Source organism: Equus quagga, chromosome 11 (genome assembly GCF_021613505.1).
Source record: "Equus quagga isolate Etosha38 chromosome 11, UCLA_HA_Equagga_1.0, whole genome shotgun sequence".
Classification (NCBI taxonomy): domain Eukaryota; kingdom Metazoa; phylum Chordata; class Mammalia; order Perissodactyla; family Equidae; genus Equus; species Equus quagga.
The window spans coordinates 60492-77895 of record NC_060277.1 but is presented as its reverse complement, the minus strand read 5'-3'; the positions used below and the strand labels follow the sequence as shown (position 1 = coordinate 77895).

Here is a 17404-nt window from a genome sequence, read left to right as displayed (position 1 = left end):
GATGGAGGCAGGGCGTAGTTTTACGCTTACCTGATGCAGTGTTCCAACCTAGCCTCCTGCCGGAACACTGTGTCAACCCTGCCTCCCTCCTGAGGGTTCTCTGCCCCTGACATCATCAGAGCATCAGGGCTGAAAAAGAAGAGCATGAGCCTAAATTATTTGTTAAAGTCAACCCTAAAAGGGCTTTAATGCAAAAATTATCTCCATGTATAAAAATGTGTCTGGAAGACACAACCCAGTGTGATCACACTGACACACTGTCAATCTACATTTAAAAGTCAGTAATAATATTGAGTGAGTGCAAACCAGACTTTCAGGATTGCACTGGAAAATAAAGACACTGTCAGTAGTTTTCATCCTTCTGGCCTCCAAAAACTGAAAAGTCCACAGATTAGGTTCTGTACAGTGCACCTAGCTGAACAACCTCTTAAGGAATTTCAGTTTTATTCTAGGTTTACAACCTACCCACCCTAAATTTCTCTTATTTTCTTAGTATTACACTCAATACACTAAAAAATTGTTTCAAAAATAACTGCCAGCTATTGCTAATCTTACAGAAATATATACACTTCCTAAAGTCTTATGGTTTAAAACTTATTGTGCTTTCAAGTAGCAAAACATATCTAGGAAGAATTCTTTAATCACGAAGTTTCAATGTTCCAATCTCATATAATAGCTTCATCAAAGCAAAAGTAACTATACTTTTTATCTATTTGAAATGTGAATACTATTCTTAGAAGAAAAAATATTTAAAATAAAAAATAAACAGGTTTGGATAAATTTTAAATCTTCAAGGAAAACTACAAATGGTACCTTTTTCATTCATACTTAAAAGACAAGGATAAGCAATATATATGTAGAAAGAAATTAAAGACAAGTTTTGCTTTGAATGATATTACATACATCAAAAAACTACATTCTATTTCCAAAGTTAATTCCACTTTTCTCTAACACTCCACAAAATGGAAACTTATGCAGTAAGCAGACCTTACGAAGGTCTATGTAGAAGTCTATGTTTTCAATTAAAATGCAAGATTTAAAAAAAAGTAAGTAAAAATTGTGTCCAAGAAGGTTTGAAAAGAAACACTCACCCAAAATACTAACTAAATTGTATCTGTGAACTTTTTTTTGCAGTACTGATTGATACCTTATAGTAACTCCCTTTTGACTCAGCTATTATACTTCAAAGAATGTTCCATACAGATATATAGGAGGTTCCCATTATCCAAGAATAACTAAAAACAGGAAAAGTGCACTTAAAGTTAATCTACTTAAAATAAGGACTAAAATTTCATAGGAAGAAAAAAAATTTAATTGAGACTTTGTCTCCAAAACTTACACAGAACATTGTGAAAACGAGTGTAAAGAACAGAGAATGAAAGATGTGCAATTTTTGGGTGTAATTTGGTGGCAAAATAAATAAAAGCATGAAGTCAGTTGGCGAATATTTACTGAGGGCCTATATATAAATATAGTAAATAAAGATAAGGCATTGAGCAAGACAAGGCTCCTGTTTCCGTGGAGTTCTCTTTCTAACAGGAAGACATTTTTCACCCCTCTTTTGACTTTCACAACACACCGTAAAGAAAAAAAGTCATTTCTGCAAAATTAATTAAAGGTATCATTAATTATTCCCAAGGACTCTTACTAATCCACTGATGTTTAAACTATAATCTTTTAAAGTCCCTACTGTGTCATCCTTGTAGAGATTTTCTCCTTCAAGTATTATCTAGCCTTGTTTGTCAATGTCTTTGCCAGGAATTTGAGGAGTTCTAATTATTTTGACCATTTTCATTAAATGATGCATCTTTGCGAATATTTGCAATAGTATTGATTTGTGAGCTACACAACAACTATCTGGAAAGAAATGACACTAGTGTTTAGAATTGTATGTGTGTGTATGGGGGGCTTGAGAAACAATTCCTTGAGTGGAAACTAAGTGATGAAGATTAGTACATATTTTCATTATTTTTTCCTCTGCAACTAAAGGCACTTGGAGAGTGAATTTTCAAAGAAGAGTTTCAGGGTTCTTTGTGCAAAACAAAGATGTATGTATCTTTTTTTGCAGCACTGTTTTAAAGGTAAAGCCAGGAAACTACCCAAAAATCCATCAACAAGTTAACTGGTTACATTAAGGCATATCCATATTATGGAATACCTTGTATGATAAAGAATGTGACAGCTCTATATGTGACAAGGTGCAAAGACGTCCAATGTTATAAGAAAAAATATCAAGGATGTATAGTGTGATCGCACTTGTGTAAAACAGATATCTGCACTGTTACTTGCGTAGGTTTTTATATGCTAAAATTTTCCAGATGAACACAAGAGAAACTCTTAACAGTGATTAACTTGCATCAACCTAATCTCAAGTATGGATTTTTGGTAAATTATTCACAAAAAGTCTCTAGCTTTTAAAAATATTCATTTGGAATACTGCTAGGAGTTTGGGGACCTAAGCTACGCACCACATCAACAACAATGAAACACAAGCTCAAATTTACTTTAGAAAGCAGTGATTAAGGAGGAGGAGACAGAAGAGGGAGCAAATTCCTTTCTCAATCTTTGAGCCTCTCAACTAGATATTACTGAGTTACTCATGTGAGCAGTGTGATGTAAAGACAGAAAATAGTTTAAAAAACAAGTGGTTTAGCTATTTAGTCATTTCCAAACTGTGAATGCCTATGCACGTACTCAAAGTGCACCCTGCTAGGTAGTGACGTGTAAGAAACAAGACCAGTCTGGCTACTACCCATCCAGGAACCTTGTGTCTAGTTTAAGAGAGAGAGAGTTACCAACAATCACGAAAAGTACACATAAAATTGTAACCGTGCTACGAAGGAGACTCTTTGGGGACCGAGTTTAAGATGTATAGCACCTCCTCATCTTTGTTTTTACCTTAATCTTTTTTTTTTTTTTAAAGAAGACAACTGTTCTTAGAAGATGAACACATTTTTTTGAATTCAGCTTCAGAAAGCTGTTTCCGCAGGTGAATTTTTGTATGCTTTCTTTTGTAAGACAACAAAAACCAGGTTTCCCTTTTTATTTACTCTAGTTGCCAAATTCAGTGCTGATGTTAAATACGAAAAATTTAAATTGAGGTCCACATAAGTACTTCTACCTATGATCCTTAGTTGTTCCGTTTTATCTGCTATTTAATCCTGCAAATCTGTTCAAACGGTTTTGGAAAAAAATACATAGTTACCTCACCCATATTTTCAGGCCTACAGAAAGCCTAGCTTGTTACCCCAAGCAACTGTAACTCAAGTCACCACTATTCATCCTCCATTTTTCTATAAGAGCTATTTAAATTGTAAATACAGAATACTTGTGGAGCTAATATTTTAGTATGTCCCAACACGACAAATGTATAACAAATGACTATATTTTCACAGATAGAAATACGTCAAGAAAAAGATCGTATTTTAAACATGGCACACATTTGGCATCAATCCACTCAATAATTATTTATGGAGCAACTCAGTACATGCCTGGCAAGGTGCCAGATCCTAAGGCTACTACAATGAATATGGTACATTTCCTTTTTCTCAAGAAGCTCAGAGCGTAGTGGCAGAAAGAAGAAAAAGAGAACAGGACTCAGTGTGATGTGTGTCACAATAAAGAGCATGCAGGAGATGCTATGAGAGATCAGAGGAGAGAGAAATCACCTTGCCTGTAAGTCAGAAAGGCTCTAACGGGGATATTTAGGATAAATTCTCAGGTCAGCCAAAAGGAACTGTTTGGGTACTTCCCCTTTAACTGTAAACTTCTAAAAACACAGCTATTTAAAATGATTTCTATGGATATTGATTGATCCACAATGTCACACAACAATTTCTATATTCAAAGGACTTTGTGTCATATGAATCTCAGGCTTATGATAGGTAGGAGAAAAAAGATTGGTTCCCCTCACCCCAAAATTAACAGAACTCCAAATTTATCATTTAAAGCAGATTTGAATCTAATATTGTGCAGTCAAAATGTTTACAATAAATTTGATGAGAAAACCATATAGTATTATGTGGGAATGGGAAAAAACCATCTGAGTCTTTGATATCTTTCAAATTACAGTTGGAGCAATAGTGTACAGTTATATGCAAGCCAAAAAACCAGTGTCCCTTTGCTAAACAGATCTCACAGGTGTAAAAAGACAAATGCCCAAAAAAGAACTTCGTGAATCATCAGCCTTAAAATTCAGGCAGTAGATCTAGTTTACAAAGAACCAGATTTTACTTAAATTAAATAAAAGAAAAAAAAAAAGACTCCACTGACTACATGCAAAAGCCAGATTCACCAATCTCAATGTAACAGATAACAGAATCAGACAAGCCTCTAGAAAATGACATACAGCAGAACAAGCTTGACTTAAATTATTTCCTTGTATTAGTATGCTATCAGTTTTCAAAGGATTAAAGTCAGAGAAAAACTTTAGATACAAAGCCTAATTTTTAAATCAATGACACAGCAAGTCTGTGATTACCACAATTTCTCCCCTTTTGGCTACTATCAAATAAGCTAAACAAGTTCTTTCTGATTATTTCTTAATTAGGTAAATCGAAGTATTGTGAAGCAAAATTACCTAACAAAAATACTTAGCTTTCAGCTCAAATTAGAGGTTAAGTGACACTTAATAACGACCTGAAATAATTAGGAAAAATATCCTAGGATTCTCACAGGATAATGTTTCTAAAAAACTAAAATCAACCCTAAATTTCTTAATCAACATATTGGTTGATAAAAGGTCAGTATACAATTCAAGTCCTGAAACACGAATGGCATCAAATCCGCATTTCAGGTGGAGAAACAGAAGGAGAAAGTAGAGTAAATGGTTAGAACTTGCCCAAGGTCACTGGAGTAATTAACAAACTGGAAGCACACTCAGATGCCCAGCTCCAGGGAGACTTCTCTTCGTGACATTAATGACATGCGTATGATTCTGCCTCTATAATTTAGACAGTAAAGTCAGAGTATATGCATTTCCAGGTTAAAGAGATGCTGCCTAACATATAAACGCCTTTTTGAGAGCCACATTCTGTTTTAACTTCTCCTTTAAAAGTATAAAATTCCTTCCATCATAATATCCAATACAGAATTCAGATAGGAAAGCACAAGACAAGAATTAGTTTTTATTAGACTCATTAAGAATTTAACATTAGATTTGCTTTTATTCAGAATTAAAGAAAAACGTACTCAGTTTTTACTCTTTATATTATTTCTTTTTAAAGAAAGATACCAGTAAATATGAGCATTTACAAAAATGTTCTTGTCAACATAACAAAATAGCATAATCTATAGTAAAATACAAAATTTCCAGGTTTCTTTAGTGTCTGAATTAAGGGAAAATGCTTGCAGATTGTAAAGGTCTAATGATAAACCAGGCTTTTCCCTTCAACAAATAAAGACTCACTAAATGGAAACATGTTGATGATGAAGACAGGCTATTTTACCCGCTTCAGAAAATATATAATCAATTAAAGGGCGGCAAAATAACAAGACACTGTGAAATGCTCTTCAAGCGCAGCAAGTCAAAGTGTCAAGTGAAATAGTGGCATATATTTTTTATCTCATTGTTTAGAGTTGACTAAGACAAACCATTAGCCCAAATTCAACCTGTACCTCTTACTCTTACGGCAAACCTATGTGCTCTTGATGCAACGTCTAAGCTCTCAGGCTGTGTTAACATCTACATCAACTCTGCTTTAAGACTCAAGTGTTACGTTTACCAAGGCATGCGATCAAGTCTTTTCAGCTCCTGATCTTACCTGCTGAATCTTCCAAATCAATCAGTTTGGGCATTAAGCTTTCAGGGAGTTTTTCTGGTAAGTCATAGCCATTCTTCCTAGCAACTACCAGATGAAAAGCAGCACAAAACTCATCCAGTGTCAATGCTCCATCTTTATCAAAGTCTGAGAGTTCCCTAGAAGACAAACATTATTAATATAATCATATTCTTCTTTGGATCACTTTATGTTTCAAAAAGAAGAAAAAGAAATCCTTTCCCAGAAAAACTGCAATCAATAATTTAAAGAATTCCATAGACGGGAGGATGTGTAATATAACAAATGTAGCAAACTGTTAACTGTAGAGCCTAGGCAGTGGACACATGGGCGCTCAAGGCACAATTCTTTACACTTTTCTATATGCTTGAAATTCTCTTAATAAAGTAAAAATAGCCCCATAAATAGCATGACCAAAAAATGACCTTTAACCCATATGTATTTTTTCTAACAGGATTTAGTGAAAGTCAGGCTTATTTGATAAATCACTGAAATTTTTCAAAACTTTGTTTTTGTTGTTATCAAAGTTCTACATGTGCGCTCTTTAAAGCATCCAACAGAATTACAGGCTTCATACAAAAAAAATACCAGCCCATCCCCTGTCCTTCCATTTCCTAGATGCAGAAGCACCCATTTTTGTATTTATCACCTAAAAATATAAATAGCATGTGCATCTTGCTAGTTCTTGATTTTTAAGTTTTAGGCATTATCTATCTACCTCCTAACTATAGCACTCTATGCTATTAAAAACGCTACTAATAAAACAATTATATTGACAAAAAGTGGAAATAACATTTATGTTTATCTGATAACTGTTTTCAAAAAATAATTTGTAACTGTAATTTGTGTTTTAATGGCTAATTCCAACTACACAGCTGGCATCCTGAGTCTTAGTCTGTATTTAAATGGGAACTAAGTACTGTTCTTTAATTCATGGCTTGGTATGGGCCTTACTAAGCTTGTACAGGACTTAAACAAATGGAATGAACATAACCATGTATGAGCCAACTTTGATTCCACGCATTATGCTAGCAACAAGAAACAGGCGATACAGTGTAAAGCATTTTAGCACTTTTAAAAGAACTACTGTGCCAGTATCACTTATTTCTTTTCTAGAGCGTGAGAGAGAAGCTGACTACTGTAAGGCAATACTGAGTTCTTTGAGAACACTCTTGAAAAGGTTACTCTAATAGTTTATTTTTTAAAGTTAAAAAGTCTACCTGCTGGAAACTCCTTTGAAACAACCCACCATACCCAACTAATGATACACCACACTTACCAAATGTGAGAAAGCTCAAGAATAGGGAGTTTTGATTTTGTAAAAAACTCTTTAGCTGCAGATCCTGAAATATTAAAACAGTATTGTTTAATGTTATTCTGAACTTACAGATCTAAGAATAACATGTGAGGTAAGAGTCTTAAGACTTTTTTCACGGGAAAAAGTAATCTTAACATGCTTTTGGTCTTCAGTGATAATAAACTTTTTAGACAAACAATTTGAGAATTAATTATCTTTTACAATCTCAGATCAAAGAGATTATGAAATTGAAACTTAGTCCTGGCCCATCTAGAAGAATTTCTGTTTTTAACAACTCACCTGGAATAAATCCGTTTAGATCGGGTTGAATGGTTTTAAATTGATTTACATAATACTGTCTTTGTTCATCTGTTATTTTCCAGGGATCATCATAACTACTGGATTGCCTACGAATTTCATTGGCAGTTGTAGCTGATGCTACAGTTCGTACTGTTGTCTGGTCCTGTAAGGAAACATTTTTTCCTCAGTACAGTATCTATCTCCATGATTATATGGACCAAGATTCCTAGGTGACTTATCTTGGAAGGTAAAACTTACTTTTTGTGGACCTTTAAAATATAAGAAGTCTTCAAAAACTCATCAGCAAACCACATATTTATTATAATCAGGTTATTGAATGTTTCTGCACAATGGTTATACAAATGTGTAGAATGAAAGCAATATGTAAGCAACAGAAAGTTATGAAAAATGTGCTAAGAAAGCCAAGCAAATATATTTCTAGACGCAGAAACCTTTCAAAACTTCACTAAGGAATTAGAAAGAAAATCAGCCAAAACTTCTAGTGAAACATTCCAATGATAACAGACCTAAAGAAAAGGCACAGAGCAGAGTTCTGTTTTTTATAAAAGAGTGAACTTGCATTTATAAAATTTGCAACAGCAAAATATAAAAACAATGACTGCAGCAATACTCTGAATGAAGCAAACAAAAATGCAATACCAATAAAATGTCACACCTGGACAGAAGCAGGATGCATGGCTAACAGAGCACTGGTTGGTGGAGTGTCTGCAAAACTGACCCAGTTTTCTTGGGGTGGAGGTGGAGAGTGCCCTGCCCAAACCGCGTCACCAGCAGAAGACACTGAAAGCAGAATGGGTACATGCTGACTCACTTCCGAAGGAGAGAATCAAGCTACCAGGTTTTTAACTGTAACAAATCACCACACACATATCATAAAAGTTTTCTTTCAAACTCTAACTTTGAAGAAATCTTAATTTTCAAAATGGAATGTTTTCTGTCAATTTACAATTATGCCACATTTAAATCTTTTATATTGTTATAGTGTTTTCCTTGCCAATACTGAAACTAATATAATGTATACCTAATATTCTAGGAAATAATTATTCATTTTATCTTCAGAGTATCTGACATCTATAAACTTTTGTCTAAGCATCACAGATATAAGTAAATGCAGTTATAACTGTTTGAAATGATGTATCTACTTATAAATTTTCGTAGTTGGCTTTTGCTTCTATTTAAGGCACTTAACATAATTAAAAATTGTCTTGGAGGCAACTCTTAAGGAATCTTACCAAATTTCCTTCAATTTACAACCCTTAGTAAATATTACTTCTGAAGAATTCTGAAATACCTGGTTGTGTTTCACTAAAGGGAGACCAAAATGGCCCAGGTCCCGCAAGAGGCCTCTCGCTGTTCCCCCCACTGGGATGACGGTTGTGCTTCCTCCATGTGTGTGGTGAAGTCGGTGGGGACTGCTGTGGTGAAACTACTGGGGACACAGGTTCCTAGAAAGAATATTATTACTTTGAAATTTAAATTTTAAGGTTAGCATTTTCATTATCAAGGTACTCAATAAATGTTTTAGTGTAGCATCTACACAGGACATCAGCTGATAACATTTACATGCACGTGGTTACCTGTTGATCTGCAGATGTACGAGGCTGGACAGTATCATGGCCTACGGATCCCTTTTTCACTTGCCCCCTGCCAGGTGGTGGAGGAATTACACCAGAATAAGACCCCTGATTTTCAGAATCTGAAGAATATGAGGCTGTATGACGAGATTCCTGTTCATTCTTTGAAGCAACAAATCTTGGCAGAGGAAGGTCCTTTACTGTTAACCACAAAAATAATTACTACTTTAAAATGATAAAGGACACATTTTAAAAACTGAAATAAGAGATGAACTAGATATTAGAAAGAATTTTTGCAAAAACTGATACAAAAATAACAGACACTAAATATTTATCATTACAAAATTTAGAGCGTCATCTCCCCTGGACTGTTTAGGAAGACTCTGATCTAGAAAGAAGCAGTAACACCAAACTGTCCTTCTAAGGGGTTATAACAATAGTTGTATTCACTGTCCACTGCACGTCTGGCCCTATGTTTGCACTTTATATTGATCTCATCTCAACCATATCAATCCTGCAAAGTCCCTATTTTACAGAGAAGGAAACTGAGATGCCAAGATCACTGACAGGATCTGAAGCCAGGCAGTCTGACCCCGAAATCTAGGCTGTTCCTACTCACACTGATTCTCTAAGGTAAGACGTTAGAGCTCTAAGTAAGACACAGAACATGTCACTAAGTTTGAGATTAGACTAATCTAGACATCTTCACGGCAGAAATTCCTGAAAACATCTTAGGGTTCCCCAACCAAAGACAGCACATGGTCTTCTATCTATCCACTTTAGTCTGGCTTGTGGTACTCCTACAGGCAAACAGTCTACACTCAATCTTAAATGCAGAAGAAAGAGAAAAGACTGAGAAGTCCTCTGCAGGTCAATCGACTCACACTCTTGGACTAGAAAAATACAGCAGCAGCATTATTTTTAGAAGAAAGTTCACTTCCCTCCACTATGACTATCTGTATCTCTCTTTAGAATCTCCACACTAAGGAGAGGAAATATTAAGCTTATTCAGTATTTATGTAAACCAACTCAAAATTACCTGAAAGAATGTAAACTCTCAACTCCAGAAAAATGACGTGTAGCAAACCAGAGGTCCACAATGAAAACCTCCGGCTGACTAATAAATTGAGCTGGTACTTAAAAGTCTTTCATAAGAATTCTAACATCACAGTAAGCCTCAAGTTTTCTCTTTCCCCTTTTCCCTGTGAAAACTACAGAATTCTCTGCATTTAAGTGCCAACCTTTACAGAATTTCCATCAACAAGACTCCAAAATTTAAAAAAAAAAAACAAAAATAAAAACAAAAAACCAAGTTAGCCTAGGTGCCACTTAAAAGGTGGTCAGATGTCTATAATCAGGTTTTAATCTGCTAACATTTTAATACTGTCTCTATCATCAGAAAGTGTTGGTTGGCTAATACTTTCTAATTTCAAATGGAGCTGTCTAGTCTTCCCAAACAAGAAAACACAAAGTATAATGTTGTTTTATATTTCGTTAGAAGATTATAACGGTGTCATATATGAAGATGGTCACTACAATCCATCATTTACCTTGATAAAAGTGTTCATCTAAATTCTTTCTAAGCAATTTTTTGTGAATTAATCCTGAAAAATTGCCATTTTTGTTTTTATATTATCATCAAATAGGTATGAAATACATATACACCATAACAGATTTAAGATAAGACACATTTTTCTAATATTCAAAACAAAAGAAGCATGGTAGTGAGAATGAGGTCATGACACTTTACTCAAGGGCACAAACGCCACTGTAAAATCCAGAAGACTTAAGAGCTCTACTGACTTCATCTGTGATTTGACGTCTACCTTCATCTCAGTTACTAATGTGTTCCATATTTACCTGTATTTATACTTTCCACTCTTAAAGGGAAGCCAGACTGGGCAACAGCTACAAGTTTCAAAGCAATATAGAACTGACTTCTTCCAAAATAACCAAGTCTTTTTGCACCGCAAAGCTCCTTAATCTGTAAAAGAACAGAATGTTAACATTAAGATTTATGACAAGAATTCTCCAAATAAGCAGTAGCTAACTTCTGCTGATAACTTCTTCAAAATACACAGCTGACATATGGTTTTTACTCTCAACTGATGACCAACTTCCTCAAGTTTCAGGTCTCCATGTTTGAAAATAACTAGGCACTGATCTGACAAGAAGGTCGTCCTTCCATATGATAAGCAATTGTATTAGAATAACTATTTTTTCTTAAAAGTCCTATCTTGTAGAAACAATATATCACCCACTCTTCTTCATAAACACTGTGCATAAAACAGGGCCAAAAAGTTCCTGCAACTAACAGATTATTACGCAGTCATTTAAAGTGATAGTCATAAATGGCATATTAAGTGGAAAAAGCAGGATACATAATTTCAACCACATAAACACAAATTAGAAAACAACCCGATACATAAAAATTCAAACCGCAATTTTGTTAGGTGACATTAAGAGTAGGGTTTTTTCCTCTTAATTTCCAGATTGCACTTAACGTGGTATAAACCATTTTCTTTTAAAACAACAATTTGCCTGTTCACTTAGTTTTTAAAGCATGAAGGCTTTCAAGGATCTACACTGATCATTCTAGTCTGCAGCAAGTATTTCCAGACTGGCTACTACAAACAAGTTTCAGGCTAGAAAAGACAGTTTTAGGTTATGAGATTAAATTATAACTCCAAAAGCTAGAATAGATGTCTAGCATACAGACATTATAAAGCAATCTTAAAATAAGCAGTAAGTATTCTTATCTCAAGTTCTCAAAAAATACAAATACGTGTAGAAGGGGAGCATATTTAGTCTGTTTTCTTTTCCCAAAACACTCAAATGAAGATTAAGATGCCTGAGATGTTGTGGTATTAAGTCAGAAGTATCTACTAGAATTGCAAAAGAGCACCATCAATGTTAAGCAATACATCACAATAATAGTAACCATTTGTTTACATGCACAAGAAAAGACGATAGTCATTTTTGCTGTGACTGATCAGCACTGGAAGAAGCTCCTGTTTCTGCCTCTAAGGAACATCACTTCTGTGTAAATTTAACATGGCAAGCAGGATAAAGAGGTAGGTTTACATTAAGAGACCTATGAGGAAAAGGAAGACCACACATCCCTGCAGGCTATGCAGGCATTTTGTTATGATTATTGTCCTTATCCACTACCCTTTTCTGTCCACTTAGCACCCCTTAAGGGATCATGACACATCCTAGATACTTCTGTTTATAAAACAAAGCATCTAAAATATGCCAAGTATATGCTAGATACAGGGAAAACCTAAAAGGAAATCACATGTAGTTTATTTATCCTTGTTACATACAGTGCTTCAGGTGCCTGTGGGACATTCAGGGGGAGATATCCAGGGAACAGTTAGAAATACAGAGGAAGTGTTCAGAAGAGGGGAGCACGCAGTGAAGATGTGCTCCATACTTGCGAATGAGACAACCGGTGATGGCTGAAGCTGGGGGTAAATGAGATTGCCCATAAGCCTAGAGCAGGGAACACCAAAACCTCAAGGGCAGGTGTAAAAAGGAACCTATGAAAAACGCAGTGGAAGAAGTACCAGCAGCAGTGGGAAACCAAGGTGGAAAGAGGTTTTGGAAGGTGGGAGCAAGCCTTAAGGGAAGTAATCACTGCACGTACAGATTTATGTAAAAGGCATTCAAAAGGAGAAGCCACCCAAATTTATCACAAGAACAAAACAGATAAAATTAATTATGGAATAATATAATGAGAAAACTATGCAGCCCTTAAAACTCACTGCTTACAGTATTAACATTACGAAAACAAGAAGCAGGATCCAAAGCAGTATACACGAGTATAACCCCAATTTTATTAAGATATGTACATACAAATGGCAGTGAACGTGCCAGTGTTTATTTCTGGGTGCTGAGATTAAGGGATATTTGTTTCCTTTACAAGGGTCTGAATTGACTACCAAAAATATGTATCATTTAATCAGAAAATTGATAAATAATTTCCAAAAAGGAGAAACAGTAGGGCCAAATACAAAAAGGGGAAAATACACTCTGTATTTTGCAACTAGGAGTTTTTTCTGCTTGAGTAGTTGTAGACATTAGGTAGGGTAAAATCTAGTTTGCAGTGGTTAAGAAAGAAAGAGGAGGAATTTAAGTGGAAAGACAGGTACAAAACAGGTTAAGATGCTTGGCTCTGAAGGTAAGTTTACTTTTGCTTCTGCTGAGGCTCAGCTAGTCAGCGGAAGAAGTGGCACTGGAAACCAGGTCTTCTGATTCCATGCCCAAAGCTCTTTCCATGTTGGGCAGAAGAGCAAGGAAGGATCCTATCTTTCTACTATCTCAGACATAACGAAATTTCAAGAGTTTGTATGTCAAGCTGCTGCCCCAGGAAGCAGGAAAGAGGTTTTGAAGGGGGAGATAAAAGGGCTCAAAGGTAATATTTACAGTTATTTCTCTACAACTGATCCTGGCTTCCCCATTTAAGAAACTCTCTTTGTGGTCCAAGTCCAGCATGTGTGTCACTGACTCTCTCTCCAAACTACCCCAAGTGGAGAGGCCACAAGCCCTCGAAAGCAGGAGAGGAGGAAAGGAGCTGTGATATGCAAATTTAGAAAAATAATTCCTGATGAAACAGTATCAACAAGTCTGATGTGTCATCACAATCTTGTGAATTACACAAAACTTGTCTCTAAAGAAATATTTGGAACAATTCCTAGACACAGAACTGCTGGACCAAAGTACAGCTCTTTCTTGACTTACAGTGGAATTACGTCCTGACAAGCCCATCATAAGCTGAAAATATTATAAGTGGAAAATGCATTTAATACACCTAAGCTAACTGAACATCACAGCTTAACATTCACACCTACGGAGATCAATGTGGCTAGCGAATCATTCTATATCGTTTATACAGCACTTAAGCAAGTTACGTAACTTTACTGTGCCTCAGTTTTCTCATATGTAGACTAGGGAAAATAACATACGAACTCACATCGTTGCTGAGGGGATTCCACGAGACTGTATTTAATAAAGGACTTACAACAGTGTCTGGTCCACACAGGTCATTATTATTATGTTTTATATGCTACCCTGACATAATCTACATTACACAGTCAGGGACTTCAGAGACCAAGTCATTTCTGAAAACCACATTTTCTTAAGAGCTAACGTCTTTAAGCACCAAAGTGGGTTTTATTATAATTTTTGATGAACAGTTTTATAATACAGGATGCTGTCATGTCTCCATAAGTATTTTGAACTTCTGCTTTAAGAAAATAATTTACCTCATCCCCCTTTAGGAATCTTATTAAAATGATAGTAAGAGAATAAACCCACAAAAATAAATAAGGGGGAAGGGGGAACAATGAACTGACAGGAAATTTCAATAAATGTTAGCAACTAAAAAGCAGATGGAGTCATGCCTAATGAAGGAGGGTGGAAAACATCAGTGCTGAGAACACCCATGGAGAAGAATTAATTTGCCCTGAAAAACCCAGGGACTCACCCAGAAATACTATGTACAGCTAAGGGTGAGACTGGGATGGAAGATCCCAATCTCCATTGTTGCTCACAGAATATTAGCGACCACACTTCACCCTCCAAACAAAAAACTACAGATAATACAGCGGAAGAATGAAATGTCAGGAAAGTACTAGGACAGGTCATATAGATAGGGGTTGTTGCCCCAGAGAAAAGCTTCTGTTTCTAACATTATCAATCCAATTAAGAGTCAGCCCCTGACCCCCTCCCCCCACCGCCTTAAAGTGAGGCAGCCTTTTTGAAGCACCATGCCAAAGTACACAGCGCTCAGTTAGTCTTTCAAGCACCTCATTAAATATGAACATTAAATATGAATACCAAAAATCAACAAGCAACTGAACAAAGCCTATAAAATGGAAGAGAACTGCCAAATCTACAAACAGGGGAAAAAACAACCCTCTGGGGAAAAGACATAATTCATGGAAGAAAGAGCACTTAAAAATATTCTAGCAATGATCCTCTGACAGATTTAAGACTATATGGCATCCGTAAAACAAGAATAGGATACTATGAAAAAGGAACAGAGAACATGATATATGGAAATACACAAAGTTCAGAAGAAATAACAGAAGATAAAATAAACAAAAATTTCTCCAGAAGTAGGAAGAGGAGAGGTGAATTGGAATATATGAGAGAAAAGAAACAGAGAATTAATCTAGAATGACCAAACTTATTAAAATGAGGTCTACAAAGAATGCAGAGAAAATAGAACAGTAATAATTATAGAACAAGAGATTTTCCCCAAAGCTAAAGGACACAAGTATTCAGACCGAGAGAGTCTACTAAGTACTCAGCACAATGGGTTAAAGAATTCCTAAACATGTTACTGTGGAACTTGAGAACAGCAAGAATCGAACAAAGATGGCAGGAGTACCCAGAACAGGTGTAGGAGGAGGGTAAGTGGGAGAGGCACTGAGCACTGAAGAAAAATATTAACTGGACTGGAATCAGACTTCTCACCAATAACACTGAATATCAGAAAACAATGAAGCAACATCCTCAAGGTTCTATCAAAAAATTATTTTCAGCGGCTGGCCCCGTGGCTGAGTGGTTAAGTTTCTGCGCCCCGCTGCAGGGGGCCCAGTGTTTCGTTGGTTCGAATCCTGGGTATGGACATGGCACTGCTCATCAAACCATGCTGAGGCAGCATCCCACATGCCCCAACTAGAAGGACCCACAACAAAGAATACACAATACCAGGGGGCTTTGGGGAGAAAAAGGAAAAAAATAAAATCTTTAAAAAAAAAACTTGTTTTCAACCTAGAATTCTGTATTCAAACTAGCATCAAGATGATGGAAAGAACAGATACTTCTATAGATGCAGAAATAAAAAAAGTTTATCTCCTGTGAACACTTTTTTGGGAAAATATTTGAGACAGAGCATCCAGGAAAAGTAGATATACACCAAGAAAGTAGGGAAACGAAGTTGCAGGATGACAGCTATGCAACTGGCCTAGAGAGCAACCAGTTCAGGTGAAAGTAAAACGACAGCGGCTCCAGGAGGAAGATTTCTGGAAAAATAAAGGGGAAGAAATGATAAAAAGACATATAGTGCAAGAAAAAAAGAGAGGCAATTAAGAAAGTCTAGGGGGAAAAGCTGTATAAGAGTATAATCATAATACAATATCTGCATCTGCAATAAAAATATTTATATCATAATGTAAAAATTTCATTTTCAACTTTTAGATTCAATCTAAAGTCAAAACATATTAAATAATTAAGAACCGTGGTGCTAGAACAAGGTGCAAATGTCATCAAGATTAAATATGTAAAAGTATAGCCAGCGAGTTGAGAGAGAGAAGGGTTAGGGTTAGGGAAAAGGCCTGGGCTTCCTGTTTCTGGTCCAGCATGTAAGAAGCTTGGAAGTCGACGCTGTGTCCTAACAAGCAAAAAGTTGAACAAACTGAAAAATCAAGAATTCTTCTTCGATCCATAAGAGAAGTGAGGTCACAGAGCAAACTGCTGCCCCCCAAATTAGAGACCTGCAGAAAGCAAATAGTCACAACTTACTAGAGGAGAAACCCATCAGCATCAACCTCCTCAAAAGCAGTGAGGGAAGGGAAGATGGAACTGTAACTGATGAACGGCTGCAGGCTCAGTGTTCACAAGCCTGAGACGTGAAAACTAGAGGGGAACCTAATCAGAGGGGGCCCCACAATAATGTGAGCTGTACCTCCTAGAGCCCTTACCAGGTCCTCACAACGAATCTCAGAGAAAAATCCCCTGTGCTACTGGCATGGGGAGGGAGAAGGAACCATTCTGAAACCCACCAGAGGGCTCTGTTGCTAACAAGGCCCGCCCTCAGGAGAAACTACCTAACCAGAGACTAACTGCCCAGGTTTCACCAGAGCCTAACCGACCTGGGGGAAGGCAACATCCAACCCCAGCCCATCCTACCCATCCTGAACCAGCACTGGGAGGGGAGAAAGACCGTGGGCCTAAGAAGCACTTGTGAAGTTCACTGTGCAGAGGGTCAGGCTCACCAAAAGCCTGAGGCATAACCCCGGGACCACAGGAGACCTCCCCCAACACCTCCCACAGCACCAAAGCCTGTGTACAGCAATTCATTACCCTAGCACATCAGGTCTGCTAGAAAAAGATTACAACACGCAGGAAAAGGCAAAAAACAGTTTGAAGAGACAGAGCAAGCATCAGAACCAGTCTCAGATAGGCAGGGATGCTGGAAGAATGAGATCAGGAATTTAAAACAACTATGATTGATAGGTGAGGGGCTCTAATGGATAGTAAACAGCATGCAAATACAGATGGGAACGTAAGCAGAGATGGAAATTCTAAAAAAGAACCAAACAAAAAAAGCTACATATCAGAAACACTGTAAAAGAATGAAGAACACCTTTGATGGGCTTCTTAGTAGACTGGCTGAGAAAAGAATCTGAGCTAGAAGATACCTC

The 17404-nt window shown here is 36.5% G+C and overlaps 1 protein-coding gene across 4 annotated transcripts in view; it reads right to left on the bottom strand.

The window, feature by feature from the left end:
• REPS1 (RALBP1 associated Eps domain containing 1) overlaps positions 1-17404 on the bottom strand; it is a 79399-nt gene that overhangs the window by 28026 nt on the left and 33969 nt on the right. For all 4 annotated transcript variants that reach the window (XM_046674398.1, XM_046674399.1, XM_046674400.1 and 1 more), the window contains exons 2-8: positions 10830-10953; positions 8973-9169; positions 8687-8840; positions 8051-8175; positions 7375-7537; positions 7057-7120; positions 5763-5917 (exon numbers count right to left, since the gene is read on the bottom strand). In XM_046674398.1, coding sequence (XP_046530354.1) covers positions 5763-5917; positions 7057-7120; positions 7375-7537; positions 8051-8175; positions 8687-8840; positions 8973-9169; positions 10830-10953 — 982 coding nt within the window. The remainder of the gene's footprint in view (positions 1-5762; positions 5918-7056; positions 7121-7374; positions 7538-8050; positions 8176-8686; positions 8841-8972; positions 9170-10829; positions 10954-17404) is intronic.